At 42.4% G+C, this 19204-nt stretch overlaps 1 protein-coding gene across 1 annotated transcript in view; it reads right to left on the minus strand.

The window, feature by feature from the left end:
* Positions 1-17193, minus strand: part of LOC102574446 (gamma-aminobutyric acid type A receptor subunit gamma3) — a 31119-nt gene extending 13926 nt beyond the window's left edge. The window contains exon 1 of the mRNA XM_014600476.3: positions 17044-17193. Within this exon, the coding sequence (XP_014455962.2) occupies positions 17044-17182 (139 nt within the window). The 5' untranslated portion in view covers positions 17183-17193. The remainder of the gene's footprint in view (positions 1-17043) is intronic.
* Between the last annotated feature and the right edge of the window lie 2011 nt (positions 17194-19204).

Consider the following 19204-nt stretch of genomic DNA (forward strand, 5'->3'; position numbering starts at 1 on the left):
GGTCAGTGATTGGGATCAGGGTCTCAACTGTGTGAAGTTCTGTGGCTCTGATACCAGGAGGTGGGAGTGAATATCTAGCTCAGTATTCCCTGCAATGGATGAATGTGGGATCAGTGCTTGCACCTGTGTTTTGGGAGTCCTGGGGTGGGGTTGGGGGGGAGACCTGTAGCTGGTGGTGTTTTCACTTTTCTGCTTTCACTTCTCCCCCAAATTTAAGCTTCATAAATTTCAATACCTTACAGTTTCATAGTTGTTTCATAGTTGGTAGGGTCGGAAGGGACCTGAGCAGATCATCAAGTTGGACCCCCTGCCATTGCAGGAAAAAGTACTGGGGTCAAATGACCCCAGCAAGGTGTTTGTCTAACCTCCTCTTAAAGACCTCCATTTTACTGGAGTCTGCTGCATCCTTGTCTGAATTTGGGGTGGTGGGGAGGGGCGAAAGGGGAAATCCACACTTTTTGCTTCCCAGGGCTGGAGGGGGAACATGATGAGGGGGCTGCAGTGGAATAGGAAGTGAGGACACATCTGTTCCTTGAACAAGCTCATTGATTAAAAAAATTCCAGCAAAAGGAAAAATAAAAAGAGGAGGGGGGGAATAGCATTCTGGCTGAGTACCAGTTGCAACAGTAAGGGATGATGGGGGGGGCAATGCAGTGTGGGAAGCCTGGAGGACCAAACAGACCCATATCACAGAACATGTCGTGTCCACATGTAACACTGAGCTGATTCACAGTGAACTAGTTCAAAATAGAACTTAATTTTTTGGGTACACTTTTGAACTGTTTTAGGTGGCTTTAAACCAGTTTAACAGGCGTATATATCTGTCTGTTTTATTTCAAACCACAATTAAACTGTCCTAAGTGTTGTGTGTGTCCATACCCCTTTTCAGCTCCATAAATGCCTGTTCAGCACCTCACTGAAAACAAATCTAGACAAGATTGAGATGATTCTGGTGAAAAGAGAAAACCCCTTTAAAGAATCTTTCTCTTCTTCAACAACCCCTTGCACTGAATGTACTTGCCCTCAACTTTGGGGCCCTCTTACACTGCAGTACAAGGCATCACAGCTGCCTGTGTTGGCATAATTGAACTAGATTTAAGCCACCTAGATCAGGTATTGAAATGAGTGTAGATATGGTCAGGGCTGGCTATAGGTGGCCGCCTGGGGCCCAGACAGAAAGGAGGCCCGAAAATTATAGGTTTTCTTTCTGTTGTCAGAATATTATCATTATCTCTGGTGAAGGGGGGCCGGGGGGGGCTGATGCTTAAAATCAGCTTTGGCCACCAGGAGTCTAGGTATGGTGCTGCATGTGGCATCCCAGAGATCAGCCCAGATCTCTGTCCCTAGGCTAGCTTTACAGCCTGTTCAGAGCTCTGTGCTGCTGCAGCTTGACTCAGGTGAGTAGCTAGCTTGAAAACTAGCTTAGATATATCTATGAACTGCAAGCTCCTGAAAAACTCCAGTGCAATTTTTCTCATGCTCAGCAATGCATCATTTTAGTACATTGCACTGACTTCCAATTGAATTCAGTGCCTGATGCAAAGTCTCTTTCTTGAGGGAAGCAAGGGTTTTGGGGTGATATCTTTTATTGGACCAACTGTATAGTTGGAAGAAATAGACAAGTCTTTGGGCACAAAGGGCCTTTCCCCAAAACACATGTAGCTTTTTGCATATTTCCTGGACTATCGTGGCCACAACCTCTCTTTTGGTAGTAGTCTAATTAGCCCTCATTAAGAGACAGACTCAGACTTACTCTCATTGAGTGACTATGGTCTCCAACGAATACAAATGTTTCTTTGAAACAATTAAATTAAAAAAAGGAAAAAAAAGAGGGAAGTGCAGTTTTGGAAGACAGAACTTTCATAGGAACTACATCAAGACTATGGAATGTTTTGCAAGATGAAACGTGAATTACAATAAGATTTCTCAACATTAATAAACTTGCAAAAACCCAGTATTCAAGTAGTTTTTTTCTGTTATTTTTTAAAATCTGTCTGAAATTTACATCCTGTCATCTGAGGAGGAAGAAAGCAATGTGATTTTTAATCATAGGTAGCTCTGAGATACTGCAGTGATAACATAAGAAAATGTAATATAAAAGGCCATAACAAGAGAGGAGATGAACTAGGTTAGTGTTGCAGATTCACTGGCATTTGAAAGGGAGGCTTAAAGGGAAGGAGAAATTAGATATTAGAGCAAAATAGAAATTATATATGCATTTGATCATCTTGCCCACACTCCATCAGTGCAGAATTGTTTTCTACAGTATGGGGTTCCAGGCCAATTTAAATGGTTTGAGAAATAGATGCCTGGATAGCTTAGGATTTGGCGACTTTGTTTTACTCTGTTTTACTCTTGTTCATGTTTTATCTCTATCTCTTTAATAACAAACTATATTTTGCAATTGTAATGGAAAATCCTGCAAAAAGATTAAAATTATCACAAGCTATTTCATATTTTATACTATCTTCTTGATTGTACACTATATTCCAAAATATATCATGTGAAAAACATTATGTGACTGACTGTTGCTGGCAGCTTCAAAGGCAGTGGATCTCAACCTTTATAGACTTGAATCAACCCTTGATAGACTGAATGTGGAATGTGCCAGCTCTTAGTTTTCACTCTTTTTTGCATACAGAAAATAGGATAGTTTTTCTGTTAAAAGAACTCAGAAATACCATGACTATAGATTTCTATTGATTATCTCTGGGTTTATCTTGCAAATCTTGTTTGTAAACCTAACAGTGGCACCCCATGACAGCTTTGAAAAAATCTCATGGCACCCTGTGGTGTTGTGGCATGCTGGTTGAGAATCACCTGTTCACAGGTAAACAAGCATGAAGGTTTTTACTTGTACTTGTTATGCACAGTTTTTCTTTGTTTTTTTTTTAAGAAACCAACATAACACATCATCTTTTATTTAGCTTGAGGTTTGGGCTTACTGATTGCAGCTCAAGTAATAACATGGCATTTTAAAATAATAAGAATTCCATTTATTCTTTAATTGTACTTTTGATACACATTATTTTAAAACATTAAAATACATGTTATAGTAAACTATAAAAATAAGTGATGGAAAGGAAGTGTAGAACACTCCTATGTGTTTCTAAATCTCTCAGTATAGCATACAGATGCCGTATACATCAGAAAGGATTCCACTTTAAAACAAACAAACAACCAAACACCACCAAAAACACGTTCTTCTTTCGATTTTTTGCCTTGGGCTTGTTTTAGCTGCTATGCTGAGTGATCACAGGTTGCTGGTTCATGGCCTGTATGACTGCATCCCCCTGAGCAGGGGCGTGCAGTTGCCAAGGGGAAAAAAAGGAGCGACACAAATCCATGCTGCTGCTTTTTACCCCAGTGCATGCCCCTGAACGTAGGGTTAGCATGCGGAAAAATGCTCTGGGTACAGTAGAGGAGGCTGAGACCAGCACCTGGGCTGGCCCCAGCAGCCTTATGTGCAGTCCTAGGGGCCTCCAGTGGTGGTGATCCAAGTTTGCAGAACCTGGGCGGCAGCTGGAGCATGGTGCTGGCCAGCCAGGTTCCAGTTTTGGGCAGCACATGCTGCTGCTACATACACTGCCCTGGTTTAATCAGGCATGGGGTTTTTTGACACTGGGATCTCTGGGTGTCAAAAAAAACCACTGCACTGCAAATCAGCAGTGTGATAAACACCCGCACGTGGCAAACTACATGTGCACACTTGTGTGCATGTGGCAAACTACACGTGCCACAAACCACACATGCGCACTCGTCTGTATGTGCCCTACCAGGCCATAATGTAAGCCCCTTACTTGGGGAGATTGGTACAGTAAAGAAAGTCTCTCACCCTGTTCAAAAACTAGCAATGCTGTTGAACTATTTCAGCAGGCTTTTAAGTCAGCCATTGACAGCTTCAAATCACAGCTTCAGTCAAAAGTGTTTGTATATGTGTAAATAACATTTTAGTGCCTGTGTGATTTTTTTTCATTTCCTTCCTTATAAAAAATGCCATTTTATAAATTGTATAAGATTTTCCAGCAGATTAAATGGCTCAGAGGATGCATAATATATAAGAACATTTTTACATCGCTGATTAGAATAATTACTTTAAAATATCGCCACCTCATAGATATTTGCTGGACTTTACTATGCAAATAACTGTCTGCCTCAACATAGAGCCACAACCTGCATTGTGAAGAGGGTTCAACTACTCCTCATTCCTAAGGGTTTCTTTCATATAAGAGTGCTGGCACATTTTTCCCACACTGTCCCATCAACTGCACCACAGGGACCAATGCTGTAGCTAGGTTGTAAATGAAAATTTAATTTCCTCCACCTTTAAGTCCTGTCCTGGCACCTACCTAGAGCACTAATTCATTTTTAAAATGAACATAACTGACAAATAGAATTGAAAGGAAAGCGATGCTTGTCTTTATTAACATCGCTTTACATGTGCATGAACATCCCCACAGCATTAGCTTTCACATGTGCTGCATTTCTTAAACCTGCAATTTCAAGGTGCTCTGTAGTAGCATAACCTTAATGTTAGCTGTTCATGGTGTGTGTGAAACTCCAAAAAGAGGAGGTAGTTTATTGAAAACATCTTAATTTTCAGGAAAATTATCTTATCTTCTTACTATAATCTTTTTCAAACATCTTAGTAATTTATCTTGTTTGGAATCTTTAGAAGAAGACTTTTTTCCATTAGTGGGAAGTAAAAATACTACAGAACATTTCCTTTTCTATAAATGGACATACTGACAGAGGGAGGTAGCATGGCTTAATGGTTAGAGCATGATTCAGGCCTCTTGGGGTCTGCTGTCATCTCCCCAGTGACTCACAGTGTGACTTGGCATGAATCACTTCACCTATATGCTTTAACACCCCCAGGCTGTAACTCATGGATAACAATCCCAATCTTTTTAAAAAGCATTTGATGTCTTCAATATGTAAGTGCTGCAGTCAGGACTATTACAGTTCCATTATTCACTTCACAACAAAATATCCTTCCTTGTGTTTCATTATTCAAGCATATAAATAGCTTGTTCCTGAGCGCTGTGTCAAAGGGGATAAGATCTTCATTTTATGAAACTCAAGTAGCTGCCAATAGCTCAGCATTCATTCATTTCAAACTATGACATTTCCTCATGTAACTCTATTAACACAGTTCCATCAGGGAAAATTTGGCCCACTGAGTTCATAATCCATTTTGAATAACTTTGCATTAATTTTATAAAAGACCCAGAATTGTTCCAGGGGTTAGCTGTTGGCTATATTACATACAAATGCATCATGCACCATTTTGAGATGTGGATACAATTTATGCTTGCTTTTAAGTTGAGACAAAGTTCTTGTTCAAATTATGCAAGTGTCCTTTCATTGCTCTAGGTCTTTTTAGATGATTATTATGAAGAGTTATGTTATATTGCTCACTGGGAAAGAGTCACTTTCTAATAGTGCACCAAGGCATGTGGCTCACCTGTCCATTACTTTCCACTCAGTTGATGAAGCCTATGTGAGTTTATAGGGGTTAACAGCAGAACCGTTGAGGCATTGATATGGGTCTGGAGGTGCAAGTTTGAGCTCTTCTCAAGGCTCTTGTTATGGCCTTCCACCAAATAGTCCAGCTGTAAAGCAGTACCTAGTCATTTTGGCCAGAAAGCCAAAGGCAGCTGGATGGGATGATAGCCTGATCACTCCCCTGTGTGACAATGACTACAGAAACTGGTAAGCCTTAAGCACAGTAACCTTGCCACTTGTCTCAGGAGGATCCTTGAAGGTAAGACTTAAGTATTTCTTACAGTTTATTCACAGAGGGTTTACAAAGATCTGTCTAACCAAAAGAAGCTGGGTAGTTATGTACACTCTGTGTAAGATCCTAGCTTCATACTCTCATTCTGAACCCATTACCTCCATGCGGTAATGGGTTCCTAGAGACTAGGAACTGAAGTCATACATAAACTGGTATAAAGGCATTTTTAGATGATGTGTGCAACACAGCTCCCAGCACTGCGTTGTGTGCATTTGTATAAATGGCAAAATGTGAGTCAGGGCTGAGAAAATGGTGGCGGTGTGCTTTTGAACTAAAACACCTCAACGGTCCAATCTATGCAGCTTAGAGAAACCCTCAAAGTTTGGATTGATTCCTCCTTAGGCTTTTTGACTGTCTGTACTTAGCCAGAGTGACTTGTTCCTTATGCATTCTTTCCATCTAAAGAGCTGAGTGGGAATACTCAGAGATGACACATTGTTGTGATCTAGGGCTTTGTGTTGACCTTGTGTAGAGTGATTCTTAATGTTGCATTATTTGCATTTTATTAACTAAAGTATGCTTTTGTCTGCTTTTGTCCAGGTTCTCCGAATTTTGGTTTTTTCCCTCTCTCCTTCTATTGGTTCCTTTGCATATATTCTTCATACTGAACTGTTACTGGCTTAAACACATTCCTTGCCATTAACTAAGAAGAAAGGCTGATTCAACCCAGTGGAAGAAAGGAGAACAGATGATGTTTAATTTCATTGGTGAAACAAAGCAGTAACTACAGTGAGGCCTTTATGTACAGGCTATTTTCAGTAACAGATTTCTGCTGTCCTTCAGCTTTGTTATTTGAAAATTTTAAAATGTGTATGCCTCCCCCTATATTCCAATTATTTACAGCAGACCTTGAAGTACGCCTCCTCTGCAGCTGCCTTCTCATCCCCCTGATACAGATAAGGTGCATCAATATCTTTATTGTATAGGCACATGGGAAAGGATCTCTAGAGAAATTCTACCAGAACTTTGATAAATGCTGCTGCTCCATCAAATTGACTCTGGAATACTCCACACAGAAAATTAATTTTCTAGACACTATTATGAAGGTTTCCAATGGCCACATCACCACCATGTTTTATCAGAAACTTATCAATGGCAACTGCTACCTTCGTACTATCAGATTTCATCCTAGGCACATCACTAGATCCATTGTCTATAGCCGAGCTCTATATTACAACCATATCTACTCTGATCCCACTGACGAGGGTGTAAACTTAAGGATCTGGAGCAGGAATTCCTACAATTACAATACAAACTCACTCAAGACACAATACAACACAAACTATTCAAATAAAAAAAGCCAGACTCAGACCCCACTCTAACCTGCTAGCAATTCTGAGACAAGGATAACAGAATCTCTATGGTTGTCACCTACAGTGTCCAGGGTGGACACCGTGGACTTATTATTATTATCCTCCAACCTCTCCTGGAAAATGATGACTATCTCAAGGTAGTCATGGGATGGAAAAACCTGTCCTGGCTTACAGGTAGACTCCCCAACTTCAAGCAGAATCTGCCAAGAAACAGGTTACCTAACTCATATTGGAGTCATAATTGACTCCAAGATGAACATGAGCCGGCAGTGTAATGAGGCCATCAACAAGGCCGATTGCACCTTGTTGTGCATTAGCAGGTGCATAACTAATAGATCAAAGGAGGTGATGCTCCCCTTCTATGCGGCACTGGTCAGGCTGCAGTTGGAGTACTGTGTCCAGTTTTGGGCGCCACACTTCAAGAGGGAGGAGGGGAATCTCAAGAGGGTCCAGAGGAGGGCCACTCACATGATTAGTGGCCTTTGTGATAGACCCTATGGGGGGAGGCTGAGAGAGCTGAATCTCTTCAGCCTTCACAAGAGATGGCTGAGGGGAGATCTTGTGGCTGCCTATAAATTTATTAGGGGAGGTCAACGAGGAATAGGGGAAGCGCTGTTTACTAAGGTGCCCCAGGGAGTGACTAGGAATAATGGGTGTAAAGTAGTTGAGAGTGGATTTAGATTAGATATTAGGAAGAACTTTTTCACAGTAAGGGTGGCCAGGATCTGGAATGGGCTTCCAAGAGAGGTGGTGCTATCACCTAGCTTGGAGGTCTTCAAGAAGAGGCTGGATAGTCACCTGGCTGGGGTCATCTGACCTTGGTCCTGTTTCCTGCCGGGGCAGGGGGTCAGACACGATGATCCATTATGGTCCCTTCCAACTCTACAATCTATGAATATATGAATCTATATTCCCACTGAATCACAAGGCTTTGCAATGGACCCAGATGCAAGCTGTGACCCCTCATCAATATAAAGCACATCATCACTGGATCAAATAACACATCATAACACTCATTCACCTGCACCTCTGAGAACATCATGTATGCTACCGCGTGCTTACAGTGCCCCTCTGCTGTATACATTGGACAGATGGGGCAATGCTTCATGAAAGAATGCATAGACACTGAACTGACACAAGTTAAAAAAGCCTGAAAAAAACCTGTCACAGAAAAGCCTGTGGCAGAACACTTTGATCTTCTTAGACATTCCATCATTGACCTCAGAATAGCTGTTCTTATACAGTGAAACTTTAAAAGCCTATTTGAACATGAAATTGTGGAACAAGACTGGATTGTGTTACATCTGGTCTAAACAGGGACTATGGATTCTTATCCTATTGCTTGGATTAGCTTTTGTAACCTCTTTGCCCCTATGGGTTTATGTAAGCAGGTTGCCTAGCCTGCTGATTTCCGCAGAGGGGTTTTGCTCCCTCAGGAACTCCTCAGTCAGTCCTCCCAAATAAAGCATAGTCTTTCAGCAGCAAACCAATGAAAAAACAAAACAAAACAAAGCCCTTCTGCCCTTTTCTGGGCAGTCTGGCTCTGACCCCAGCACAGCAGCTTGATAGCAAACTTGTTCTGCTCACAGCTTGCCTCCTGCTTACAAACTGTTCCCTCCCCATTTTGCTCCCTTTCTGCTATCTTCTCTGGGGTTTTAAGCTCTTCATGGGACACTCCCTCATTATCCAAATCCTCTGCAACTGGCCTCTCTCAACAGGGCTGACTGTTCCCTCTTAAAAGGACAGATTGCCCTGTTATGGTTTACAGTATTAATTATTTGCCTCTCACACCACTGCCTCTCCCTGCCCCCTTTCTCTTTTCCCTGTTCTTCTATTCAAATCACTCTTTGTTTGACAACCTGAATTCTGCTTGTCCTTTCATAGCATCCAATGAAACAAGTTCTTGCTCGCTGGTTCAGTTAGTCTCTAAGGTTCCTATCTACCATGCCTTCTTTAAAACGTTAGTTTTATTTATGTGATGTGGAACAACTCCAGGTGCTGAAAAATATCAATAGATAAGTACACAGCAGTGTAGGAATGAATGAAAAATGGTCATTATGGAGTAGGGTAAAACTTTCTGAAATACGAAAGTGACTTAGAAACCCATCAACTTACAGCGAGACTTGAACTGCTAAGTCACTTAAGCACTTTTGAAAGTATTATGTTTAGTGCCTACAAAGGTCTATTTTCAGCTTTAAAGTGGGATAAGCTCTGATTCACTTATGAACCAGCTGAAGCAATAGGTATGGGCTGAGACATTTCAAATAGCCAACTAGGGCACATCTACACATGCACGTACATGCGCTTGCAGCAACTCAAATATCAGTGGCACAAATTTGTTCTGGAAATTTGTGCCTCAGCACATGTGCCTGAACATGCACTGTGGTGTGGGGCAGATTGTGCTGCTTGGGGCAAATTGAACCTGCCCAACTCCTCCTGGGACTTCAGCCAGGGGGAACTAGAGGCTGAGGCCAGCACCTCTGCTGGCACCAGCATTATAAAAAGCTGCCCTGGTGAGCATCTCAGGGCTACTTGCCTTCAGGAGCTTCTGAGACCCAGTCAGTTGGTATTTGAGGACACCAGTCCCCTGATCCAGCTGGACTGCTACAGCAGCCCTGACCTAGAGTGGCCCCTGCACCCTCTACCCACTGCACAAGTCTAGCAGTGACCTGCTGACACCTGTGAGAGCATCCATCCCCTTTTACCTGTGGCCTCATGGATGTGTGCCTTCCAGGCCTGGACAGTCTAGGGCAGACCCTGGGTGCCAGGCAGGCCCCAGAACAACCCAGGACAGAGCCTGGGTCCCAGCCAGCTCTTGAGCCACTGCTGCCAGCAATGCCCCACTTTTATTTTCTTCAGCACACTTAAGCAGCATGCTGGAGCAGCAGGGGCATGCAGCAGCACTCTGGTTGGATGCTAGAGCATCTCCTTGGAGGACCCAGCCTCCAGTTGCTTCTGAGCATGCTCTGAGTGTACTCCCCATGCTGCTTTTTTCATGCCAGAATTCCCTGATATCAAAAATGCCAGTGCATTTTTTTACACCAGGATTCCTTGGTATCAAGTTTAGAGTCTGTGCTGCATATTTGCAGTGCGGGGAACATTTTCTAGTTCATGGCATGCCTTCTGTGGCACCTCAAAATGCTCTGAGATGCAGCCCTAAAGGTTGTAGTATTGAACTAAGGCTTTGGATTCTTCCACAGTGAATGGATGTTCTGGGGAGGACAATTGCTCTTAAGAGATGGATCCATCTAACCAGAATGGTAAAGAGAATCTTTTGGCATTATCTGGCCTACCGAGTAAGAAGGGCCTTAAACTAGGTTCCACAGGGGATGGTGAACAAAACCCTACAGCAGGAGAGAAAATAATTCAGAGGAGAAAGGACCAGAAAAAGCAGCTCAACTGTAGGAAAGGGACAGAGGGCCACAAGACAAACAAGAGATTCAAAAGTGAAATAAATAGGTTGAAATGCAAAATATGTCTGATGCATGTATACTAATGCAATAAGTATGGTGAACAAACAAGATAAGCTGGAAGTCACAGCCTGTAAAAAGAATGATGATCTGACTGGTATCAGAGAGACATGAGGGCAGCTCTTATGACTACAGTATGAACATTCAGGGATAGACTGTTTTGGAAGGACAGAGTTGAGACAAAAGCTGTTGGTATCATCTTCTATGTCAAAAGCACACACTTGTTCCCTAGTTCAGGAGGAAGAAGATAGAAGATCAGAAAGTATTTCAGTGAAAATAAAAGGTGAAAGATACCGAACTGATATAAAGGTGGGGATTTATTATAGGCCACCAAGTCAAAGGGAATGGTGAATGAGGCACTCTTCATGGAGTTGACAAAATTATCCAAAAGTCATGAGATGGTACTGATGGCAGATTTCAATTTTCCTGACACCTGATAGAAGAACAATACAGCCAAACTAGCTGCAACCAGAAAACTAACAAGGATTATTTGGCTAAGGAATAGGACAAGGTGAGAAAGAGAGTGCGTCAAAGAGCTTTTGATGGGTCTGAATGAATTCAAGTTAGCGGGATCTGATGAGCTTCTAACCAGGGTAATAAAGGAACTGGCAAAGGATATCTTGGAGCCTTTGACAATGATATTCATGAAATTGTGGGAAAGTACCAAAGGACTTGAAAATGGCGAACATAGTGCCCCTCTAAAAAAAGGCAGAAAGGAAGATCAGGGGAATTATGGACTAGTTAGCCTCAACTCAATACCCAAAAGGGTATTTACAAACATCTGAAGGAGGAAAAACTGATCACAGGTATCTGTCAGGGCCTCTAGTCAGTCAGGCCTGGCCAGGCCAACCTCTTAAGCTTCCACACCTCACCTCAATCCTGAGCCAATGTGACTGTCCCAGTTCTCTGTAACTGGACTGGCTGCTTGAGTGCCACTCAAGCCATTTAAGCACACCTGGAGTCTCAGGCTGCAGGCACGCCTTGACAACAGCATCAGTCTGGTCCAGCAAGCTTCATGTTCATTGCTCTCTCTGGTTATCTTGGCTCCTGACTCAACTTTAGCTTTCCCTGACCCTGCTCTTGGATGTTCCCTGGAAGTTGACACCTGACTCTCCCAACTTCTGATCTTGGCTTGCAACCTAGACTATGTCTCTCAGATCTCTCTCTCGACTCTCTTGGGATCTGGCCCTGTGCTCTCAGCTTCACTGATCTGGACCTCGACCTCATGCCCTAGTAACCTATATCCCCACCTAGCTGACCTCCTGGTTGCCCTTCAGGGTCTGTCTACCCACAGGCCTGGCTGCCTATGTCTTAGCCAAAACTTCACAGTGTCCAGCATGGATTTACTAAGAATAAACGGTGTCAAACAAACTTGATTGTCTTCTTTAGCAAAGTAACTACTTGGATGGATAAAGGGAATGCTGAGGACATCATGTATCTGAACTTCAGAAAGGCTTTTGCCAAGGTCCCACGTGACCTTGTCATAAAGACAAAACTACTGTAAGATGGATAGACAACTGAATCAATAGCCACAAGCAAAGGGCAATTATAAATGGATCCATGTCAAAATGGCAGGAGGTTTTGAGTGGAGTTCCACAGGGGTCTGTCCTGGGCCTAGTGCTGTTCAATGTGCTTATTAATGATTTTGATGCTGCAATTGAGATCTTATTGAGCAAGCTGGAAAATAACCTGATACTGGGGAGGATTGTGAATACATTGGAGGACAGAAAATCACAACAGATTGGAAAACTGAGATGGAGCTAACAGAATGAAGTTCAATGCTGACAAATGCAAAGTGCTACACCTCAGGAAGAATAATTAAAAAAAACACAAAAACCAAATGGGTGACACCTGGCTGGGTGACAGGATGATAGAGAAGGATCTGGGAGTCTTGGAAGATTGCATACTCAATACGAGTTTTCAGTGTGATACAGCCACACAAAAAGCAAATGTGGTTTTGGGGTGCATGCATAGAAGCATTACATGCAAGACATGAGAGGTAAGTACCTCTCTACTCAGCACTGAGTAGAGAGGTACTTACCTGAGTTTAGGCCTCATCTAGAGCACTGTGTGCAATTTTGGGCTCCACATTTTGCAAAGGATGCGGAGAAATTTAAGAGGGTCGAGAAACAGGTGACAAAAATAATAAAGGGTTTGGAAAGCATACAAGGAGAGATTGAAGGAAATAGATTGTAGAAAAGATACAGAAGAGGAGGGAAGATAGTATTCTTCAAATACTTGAAGAGCTGCCATAAAGAAGAGGGAAAATACATTTTCTCTCTTGCCACAGAGAATAGGATATAGACCAGTGGCTTGAAGTTGCAGCAAAGTAGGTTTAGATTAAATATAAAAAAACCCAAAACTTCTTCATTGTAAAAACAGTGAGGCAGTAGAATAGATTCCCTAGGGAAATTGTGGACACATCATCACTCGAGCTGTTCAAGAAAAAGGTGGACAGTTACTGGTCAGGGATGGTCTAGTCACAGCTATGCCTATATTCTACTATGGACATTCCTTATGCTTTGATGGTTGCCACATGGGGCCAGGAGGCAATTTTTTTCCTCCTCAGCTGTGTCAGAGTTTATTTTTCCAAGCCTTCCTCAGAGGCATTAAGTGTTGGCTGCAGCCAAAGCTGGGTATTAGGACTGGGGATATGCCAGTGCTCCATAAGGAGAATATATCATCTTTGGTCACTGAATATTTTGAAAGCATGATTCTTGTATAGAAATAGGACTGGACCATGATGACTTACAGGTGTTTGTTATGTGAGTATAGGAAAATTTTACACAAAAAAATCTCACCTATGTAGTGGCTCTGCAAAATCTTCCCATTGTAGCAGTGCCTTCACGTTCCTAAGAAGCAAATCTCCAAAAAGTAGATGATGAGAACATCACCCTTTTTCTGTGCTGTGTGCCCCCGACCTTCCTTCTCCCGCCCCATCTACCTGACATATTCATAAAAAGAAAGAGGACCATTTGTATCAGCCTTGTAGCAGCACAATACACATTATGGGTGTGAGAAACAGGTCCTATTCGTTTTGGATTCAGCCCAAATCAGGGACAGTGATTTGATTCGTTGATTCAGATCATGTCCCCAATTCGATTTGGCCGAATCCAGATCAGAGAATCAGCGATTCAGCCATAGACACAGCTTTAAATGCTTTTTCTACATACCTCAAGGTACCAGCATGGCTTGTGAACACTATGATGCTGGCGCGGATGCAGCATCCCATAGGAGCGTGGGGGGCAGGGCCCCATGTGCTTGGTGGTGAAACTCGAAGTGGACCAGAAGTACTTCTGGTGATTCATAGATTCATAGATGTTAGGGTCGGAAGGGACCTCAATAGATCATCAAGTCCGACCCCCTGCATAGGCAGGAAAGAGTGCTGGGTCTAGATGACCCCAGCTAGATACTCATCTAACCTCCTCTTGAAGACCCCCAGGGTAGGGGAGAGCACCACCTCCCTTGGGAGCCCATTCCAGACCTTGGCCACTCTAACTGTGAAGAAGTTCTTCCTAATGTCCAGTCTAAATCTGCTCTCTGCTAGCTTGTGGCCATTGTTTCTTGTAACCCCCGGGGGTGCCTTGGTGAATAAATACTCACCAATTCCCTTCTGTGCCCCCCCATGATAGTCCATGGGGGGGGACCCTGCATGCCCCCCCAGACCCAGGAGGCACCAGTTGCTGAGCCAGGGGGTGCATGCTCCCTGGTGGACCCAGAAGTGGTCCAGAAGTGCTTCTGATCCACTTCCAGATCTGCTGCTGAGCACGCTGGGGAGACCCTCATGCTTCTGTGGGATGCTCCATCTGCCCCAGCATCACAATATTGATGAGCCACCTGGTACCTTGAGGTATGTAGAAAAAACATTAAAGCTGTGTCTATGTCTGAATCTCTGGATCTTTCTGAATCAATTCGGAGGGTTCTTATTTGATTCAGAGAGATTAAAAGGTCTCCTAATTAGATTTGGATTCAGAGAGTCAGCCACCGAATCAGGCTGAATCTCCGTCAAATCAAATCAGGGACCAAAGTTTCGCACAGCCCTAATACACATACCATTTTGGGCACTAACCAGCACTTGAAAAGACTATCTGTCTCTGAGACATCAATTCACCCCATTTTTCTTGAAGCGCAGGGGTCTCTTGTCAAAAGCTCTGACTAATGCGCAGGGATCCTGGTTTTCTCTGATAAAAAAAATCCTGAATTTTTGGGTTAAAAAAGTAACCCGAAATCCACATTTTTCCATGATTAAAATGAAATACCACTAACACATACACACACACACACACACACATGTATACACATACACATACGTATGTGTATGTGTGTATGCTATATATATAGTGGTGCTTCATTTTGATCATGGAAAAATGTGAATTTTGGGTTACTTTTTTAACCCCAAAACGGGATTTTTTTACTAGAGAAAACTAGGATCTCTGCTCATGAGAAATGCAATCACAGTCTAGCTCAGAGGGCCTTTTTCCTTCTATTATCATGTACACATAACATATTTCCTATTGTACTTCAATTGCACTGTGTTCCTAATTGTCTCAAACCTGTTTGCAGGGGACCTCCCGAAGTTTCTCCTAACCAAGTTTCACACTGAGGTGGCTCTGGAGAATAACTCCTTAACCCAGCAAGCCTTGGATCTACTGCCCTTACACTGGATCTTGCAGCTACAGCAAGGGAATCTCTGCCAGCCCTAGGGGACCACCGCATTGGGTTATGAAAGAAATGTTTGGTCCCCCTTTCGATAGAAAGGGCTAGACTGGGATATTACTCACCCAGAAATCACTCTCCACAGGCAATCAGTAAGGAGAAAAAAGAACAAAAAAATAAAAGAATTGTGCAAGCAAAAGTGACCGTAGTTTTAGAAGCAGAAATAAAAAGACAAGAAAAGTTTTTTACCCTCTTATCTGGCTATATACTGTATCCTTCATGAGAGATCTGGCAGTCTCTCCAAGATTCAGTCTTCCTGCTGATTCTGCAAGCCTTGGCTGCTGGGGCCATTTAAACTCCAAAGCCTGGGATCCAAATACCATGATTCTCTCATAGCTAAACTCTAAACAGCCTCCAAAGCCAGTTCCTCGCTCCCCCTCTTGCCCACACCACCATTATTCTAATTGCTCACCAGAATCATCTAGAAAGTTCTGGTCACCCTGAAGTTCCTGGACTTCCTGTGGTTGGAAAGCCATTTCTCTCAGATGCCTTTTCTATACAGAAGTTGATTTCCCATTATAGGTAGACAATGCCTTGGGTATGTGCAAAATACCTCATTTGATTATCTTCCAGTCAAATCATCAAATTATAAAAATGCATTTATGTTAAATGCTATAATACATAGATATGAAAATGGCAAAACTGAACCCAGCTTCTCACTAGCTACAAATAGAGACTAAACACCATAGGAGTAAATCTAATTTGGGAAACTATCCATGCATGCCACACAGTGAACCCCAAAAGACAACTTGGAGTTGTCTTTGTGTTGGGACAAATTTATGACACTGATACTTGCACAGTAGGGGTGTGTAAAACTTTGGTCGCTTATTCAATTTGGAGAAGATTCTGCCCAATTCGGAAGCCAAATCACCAAATCCAAATCAAATTGGGAGACCAAAAAATCCCCTCCAAATCTATTTGGAAAAGATTTAGAAAAAAATGACAAAGTTATAAGTATTTTAGTGATTTCCCATTATAGTCTGTGGCTGAATCTCCAATCTCCAAATCAGTGCCAAATTTTCCGAAGCCTATTTGGTGAAATTGATTCGGGACAGTGATCTGAATCTCTGAATTGAATCACTGTCCTCCAAATCAGCCAAATTCGAATCAAATACTTCCCTATTCGAATAGGCCTATTGCACAGACTTAAGCTTGTGTATTCTATTTAAAAATACCTGGTCATAAATCTCAAGTGTAGCTTAAACTTCATCACCTAAATCTACACTTATGCCAGTAGCCTGTTTTTCCGAGGCAATTTGGAGCTGCAGGTCTCCACTACCCATGAAAACAGGTACCTAATTGTGAATTTAAGTGGATTTTTTTTGGATAAATTTGTTTTATTACATTTAAGATTACCATTTTCATAGGAATGTTATAAATATAAACAGACACAAGGACCAATTTAAAAAAAGAGGGAAGGAAGATGTCATCTATGATTATGAGTCAGAAATGTTATTAGAATACCACAGGAGGGACAAGGAGGAAACCATTAATTCTGGGATATTTTGCAACTAAAATAGGTAGTAGTGTAATTTTGATTGGTGGCAGAATAGTTTATTTAAATTGCCCTTTTAAATGCTAAATTCCAAAGTCTCTTTTAGTGACTAGTTTTTGGGACTGCAGGAGGTGGACATGTGTAGTACTCATAACCATTATTTTTCTGCTTGAAAATAAGCTGTAATTTTCAAATGGCAGTGCACAGACATGACAGACATAGCATAAAGGGAAATGATTAAAATCTTACCTAATGCTGTTCTTGCTGGTGTGGCATCTTTTTTAATCCAGAATGACACCCAGGAAAGAACAACAGTTAATATACAGGGAATGTATGTCTGGATAGTGAAGTATCCCATTCTTCTACTTAAGTCGAAGTAGATTGTCATGACTACGTAATCACCTGTAACAGTAGTACAGAAAAAAAAAAAAGATATTGTGATGAGTTCAGCCACTGATCAATTTTAGAGTAAAATTTACAAAATGTTAAGCATATCAAATATTTTCATGTGTTCATCACATTAGTGCATCAATGCACTAATACTGACATGCAATGAAAAGGAATTACCAGTTTACGCAGAATTTTCTGTCTTATCTCTTTGGTAGATAATGTCATTTTTTGGACAGCTGGCGTGACATAGAAAAGAGAATCCCCCTCACCTGATATTCATGAGTAGGTTTTCCAAAGGTATCTCAGCTACCTAAGGACTGGAACTTCCATCGGAATCTATGACAAGAACTATCAAGCTACTGTTCTTCCTCAAATTCTGTGACTGTTTCACTCCAATTCCCTTCCCCTTCCACCCCAATGCCAAAATTCAAGCATGGCTGGCTTCAAATAGTCCCTTCTGAAGCAGTAAATAAGTTCCTTGGTTCTTTATGAGAGATGAATTTGGTAGCTATGTTGGTCTGAGACAAAAAGAAATGCAAAAATCTAGAACTCTTGGTTCAGAAATCATGGATGTCTGGTGCCTCTTGAGTTGGGGGGGCACATGTTCCCCCTGCCACCAGTCAGTGACCAGGGAGGGGTCCCCCAGGAGCCGATCCTGCTGGCTAGGCAAGTGCCCCTGGTGGCCAATCCTATTGGCTGGGCGGGGGGGAGGTCCCCCAGTGGCCAATCTTGCTAGCTGGGGGAGGTGGGGGGGAAGTTCCCCATGGCTGATCTCACTCACTGTAAAAGCGATCAGGCTGCTTCCCGAACTCCCGCAGCCACTTCTGGAAGTGGCACGGCCACTTTTGCTGGTGGCCCTGCTCCCTGGCTGGTGCTCACAAGGGGGGCACTGGTGTTTCCACCTGCCCCCCGTCCACTGGCTACACAAGGGGAGCAGCCTGACAGGGGGTGCACCAGTGCTCTCAGGGGGTGAACGTGCACCTCCATGCACCCCCTGCACATTGCCCCTGTAAGAAATGATACCTTTTATTAGACCAACTAGGAAATTGCAAAAAAACCCAAAACTTTTTCTGGAAGCTTTCAGGCTCAAACACCCTTTATGAGGCTCTGGGAAAATTAAAGATGATAAAAAGTCCCCATAGGTAGGAAATAAATGTCACTTTTGCACAGAGGGAGCCAGAGACAGAAGCCTGTCTCTCATGGACCCAGAGGTCCATGAGAGTGTCTCTTTGAGTTGTTCTGAGTTGCTCTTTGTTGTGTAGCTCAGGTAGGATTCCTTCCCTGGAGGTGAAGGAATCTTTAATTTTCCCAGAGCCTGATAAAGGGCATTTGAACCTTAAAGCTTGCAGAAATTTTTTTTTTTTTTTGTAGTTTCCTAGTTGGTCTAATAAAAGGCATCATTTCTGAATCAAGAGTTCTAGATTTTTGCATTTCTTTTTGTCTCAGACCAACATGGCTACCAAATACTTCCCTGAAACATGGAAGATGACAAATTTTAGCCAATTTTGGATTTTAAACTTCATTGCAGAACAAGAAAGAATTTAAAACCTTCCTGCTTGCCATCTGACACCTCCAGGAAAGAAATCCTACCTGATCCACACAACAAAGAGCACCTCAGAACAACTCACAGAGACATCCTCATGGACCCAGGGGGACAGACGTCCATCTCCAGCCCCCTCTGTGGAAAAATGACGTATATAAGGGCATTTGAGCCTGAAAGCTTGCAGGAAAAGATTTTTTTTTTTTTTCCAATCTCCTAGTTGGTCTAATAAAAGGTATCATTTCTGAACCAAGAGTTCTAGATTTCTGTATTTCTTTATGAGATGAGGCACACAAGCTCCCTTCCCAAAAGTTTAGAACTCATTCATCGACACTAAAAGCTCAATGGTGGAATCTCAATTCATTCCCTGATTGACTAACCCAAATAATTTAATTTGGATTAAAATAATGGTGACATTAAGGTTCCTCAGTAGATTTCAACATGCGCTTACCCAAACTACTTTGTCTTCACTCCTACTTT

Source organism: Alligator mississippiensis, chromosome 1 (assembly GCF_030867095.1).
Source record: "Alligator mississippiensis isolate rAllMis1 chromosome 1, rAllMis1, whole genome shotgun sequence".
NCBI classification, from domain to species: Eukaryota; Metazoa; Chordata; order Crocodylia; family Alligatoridae; genus Alligator; species Alligator mississippiensis.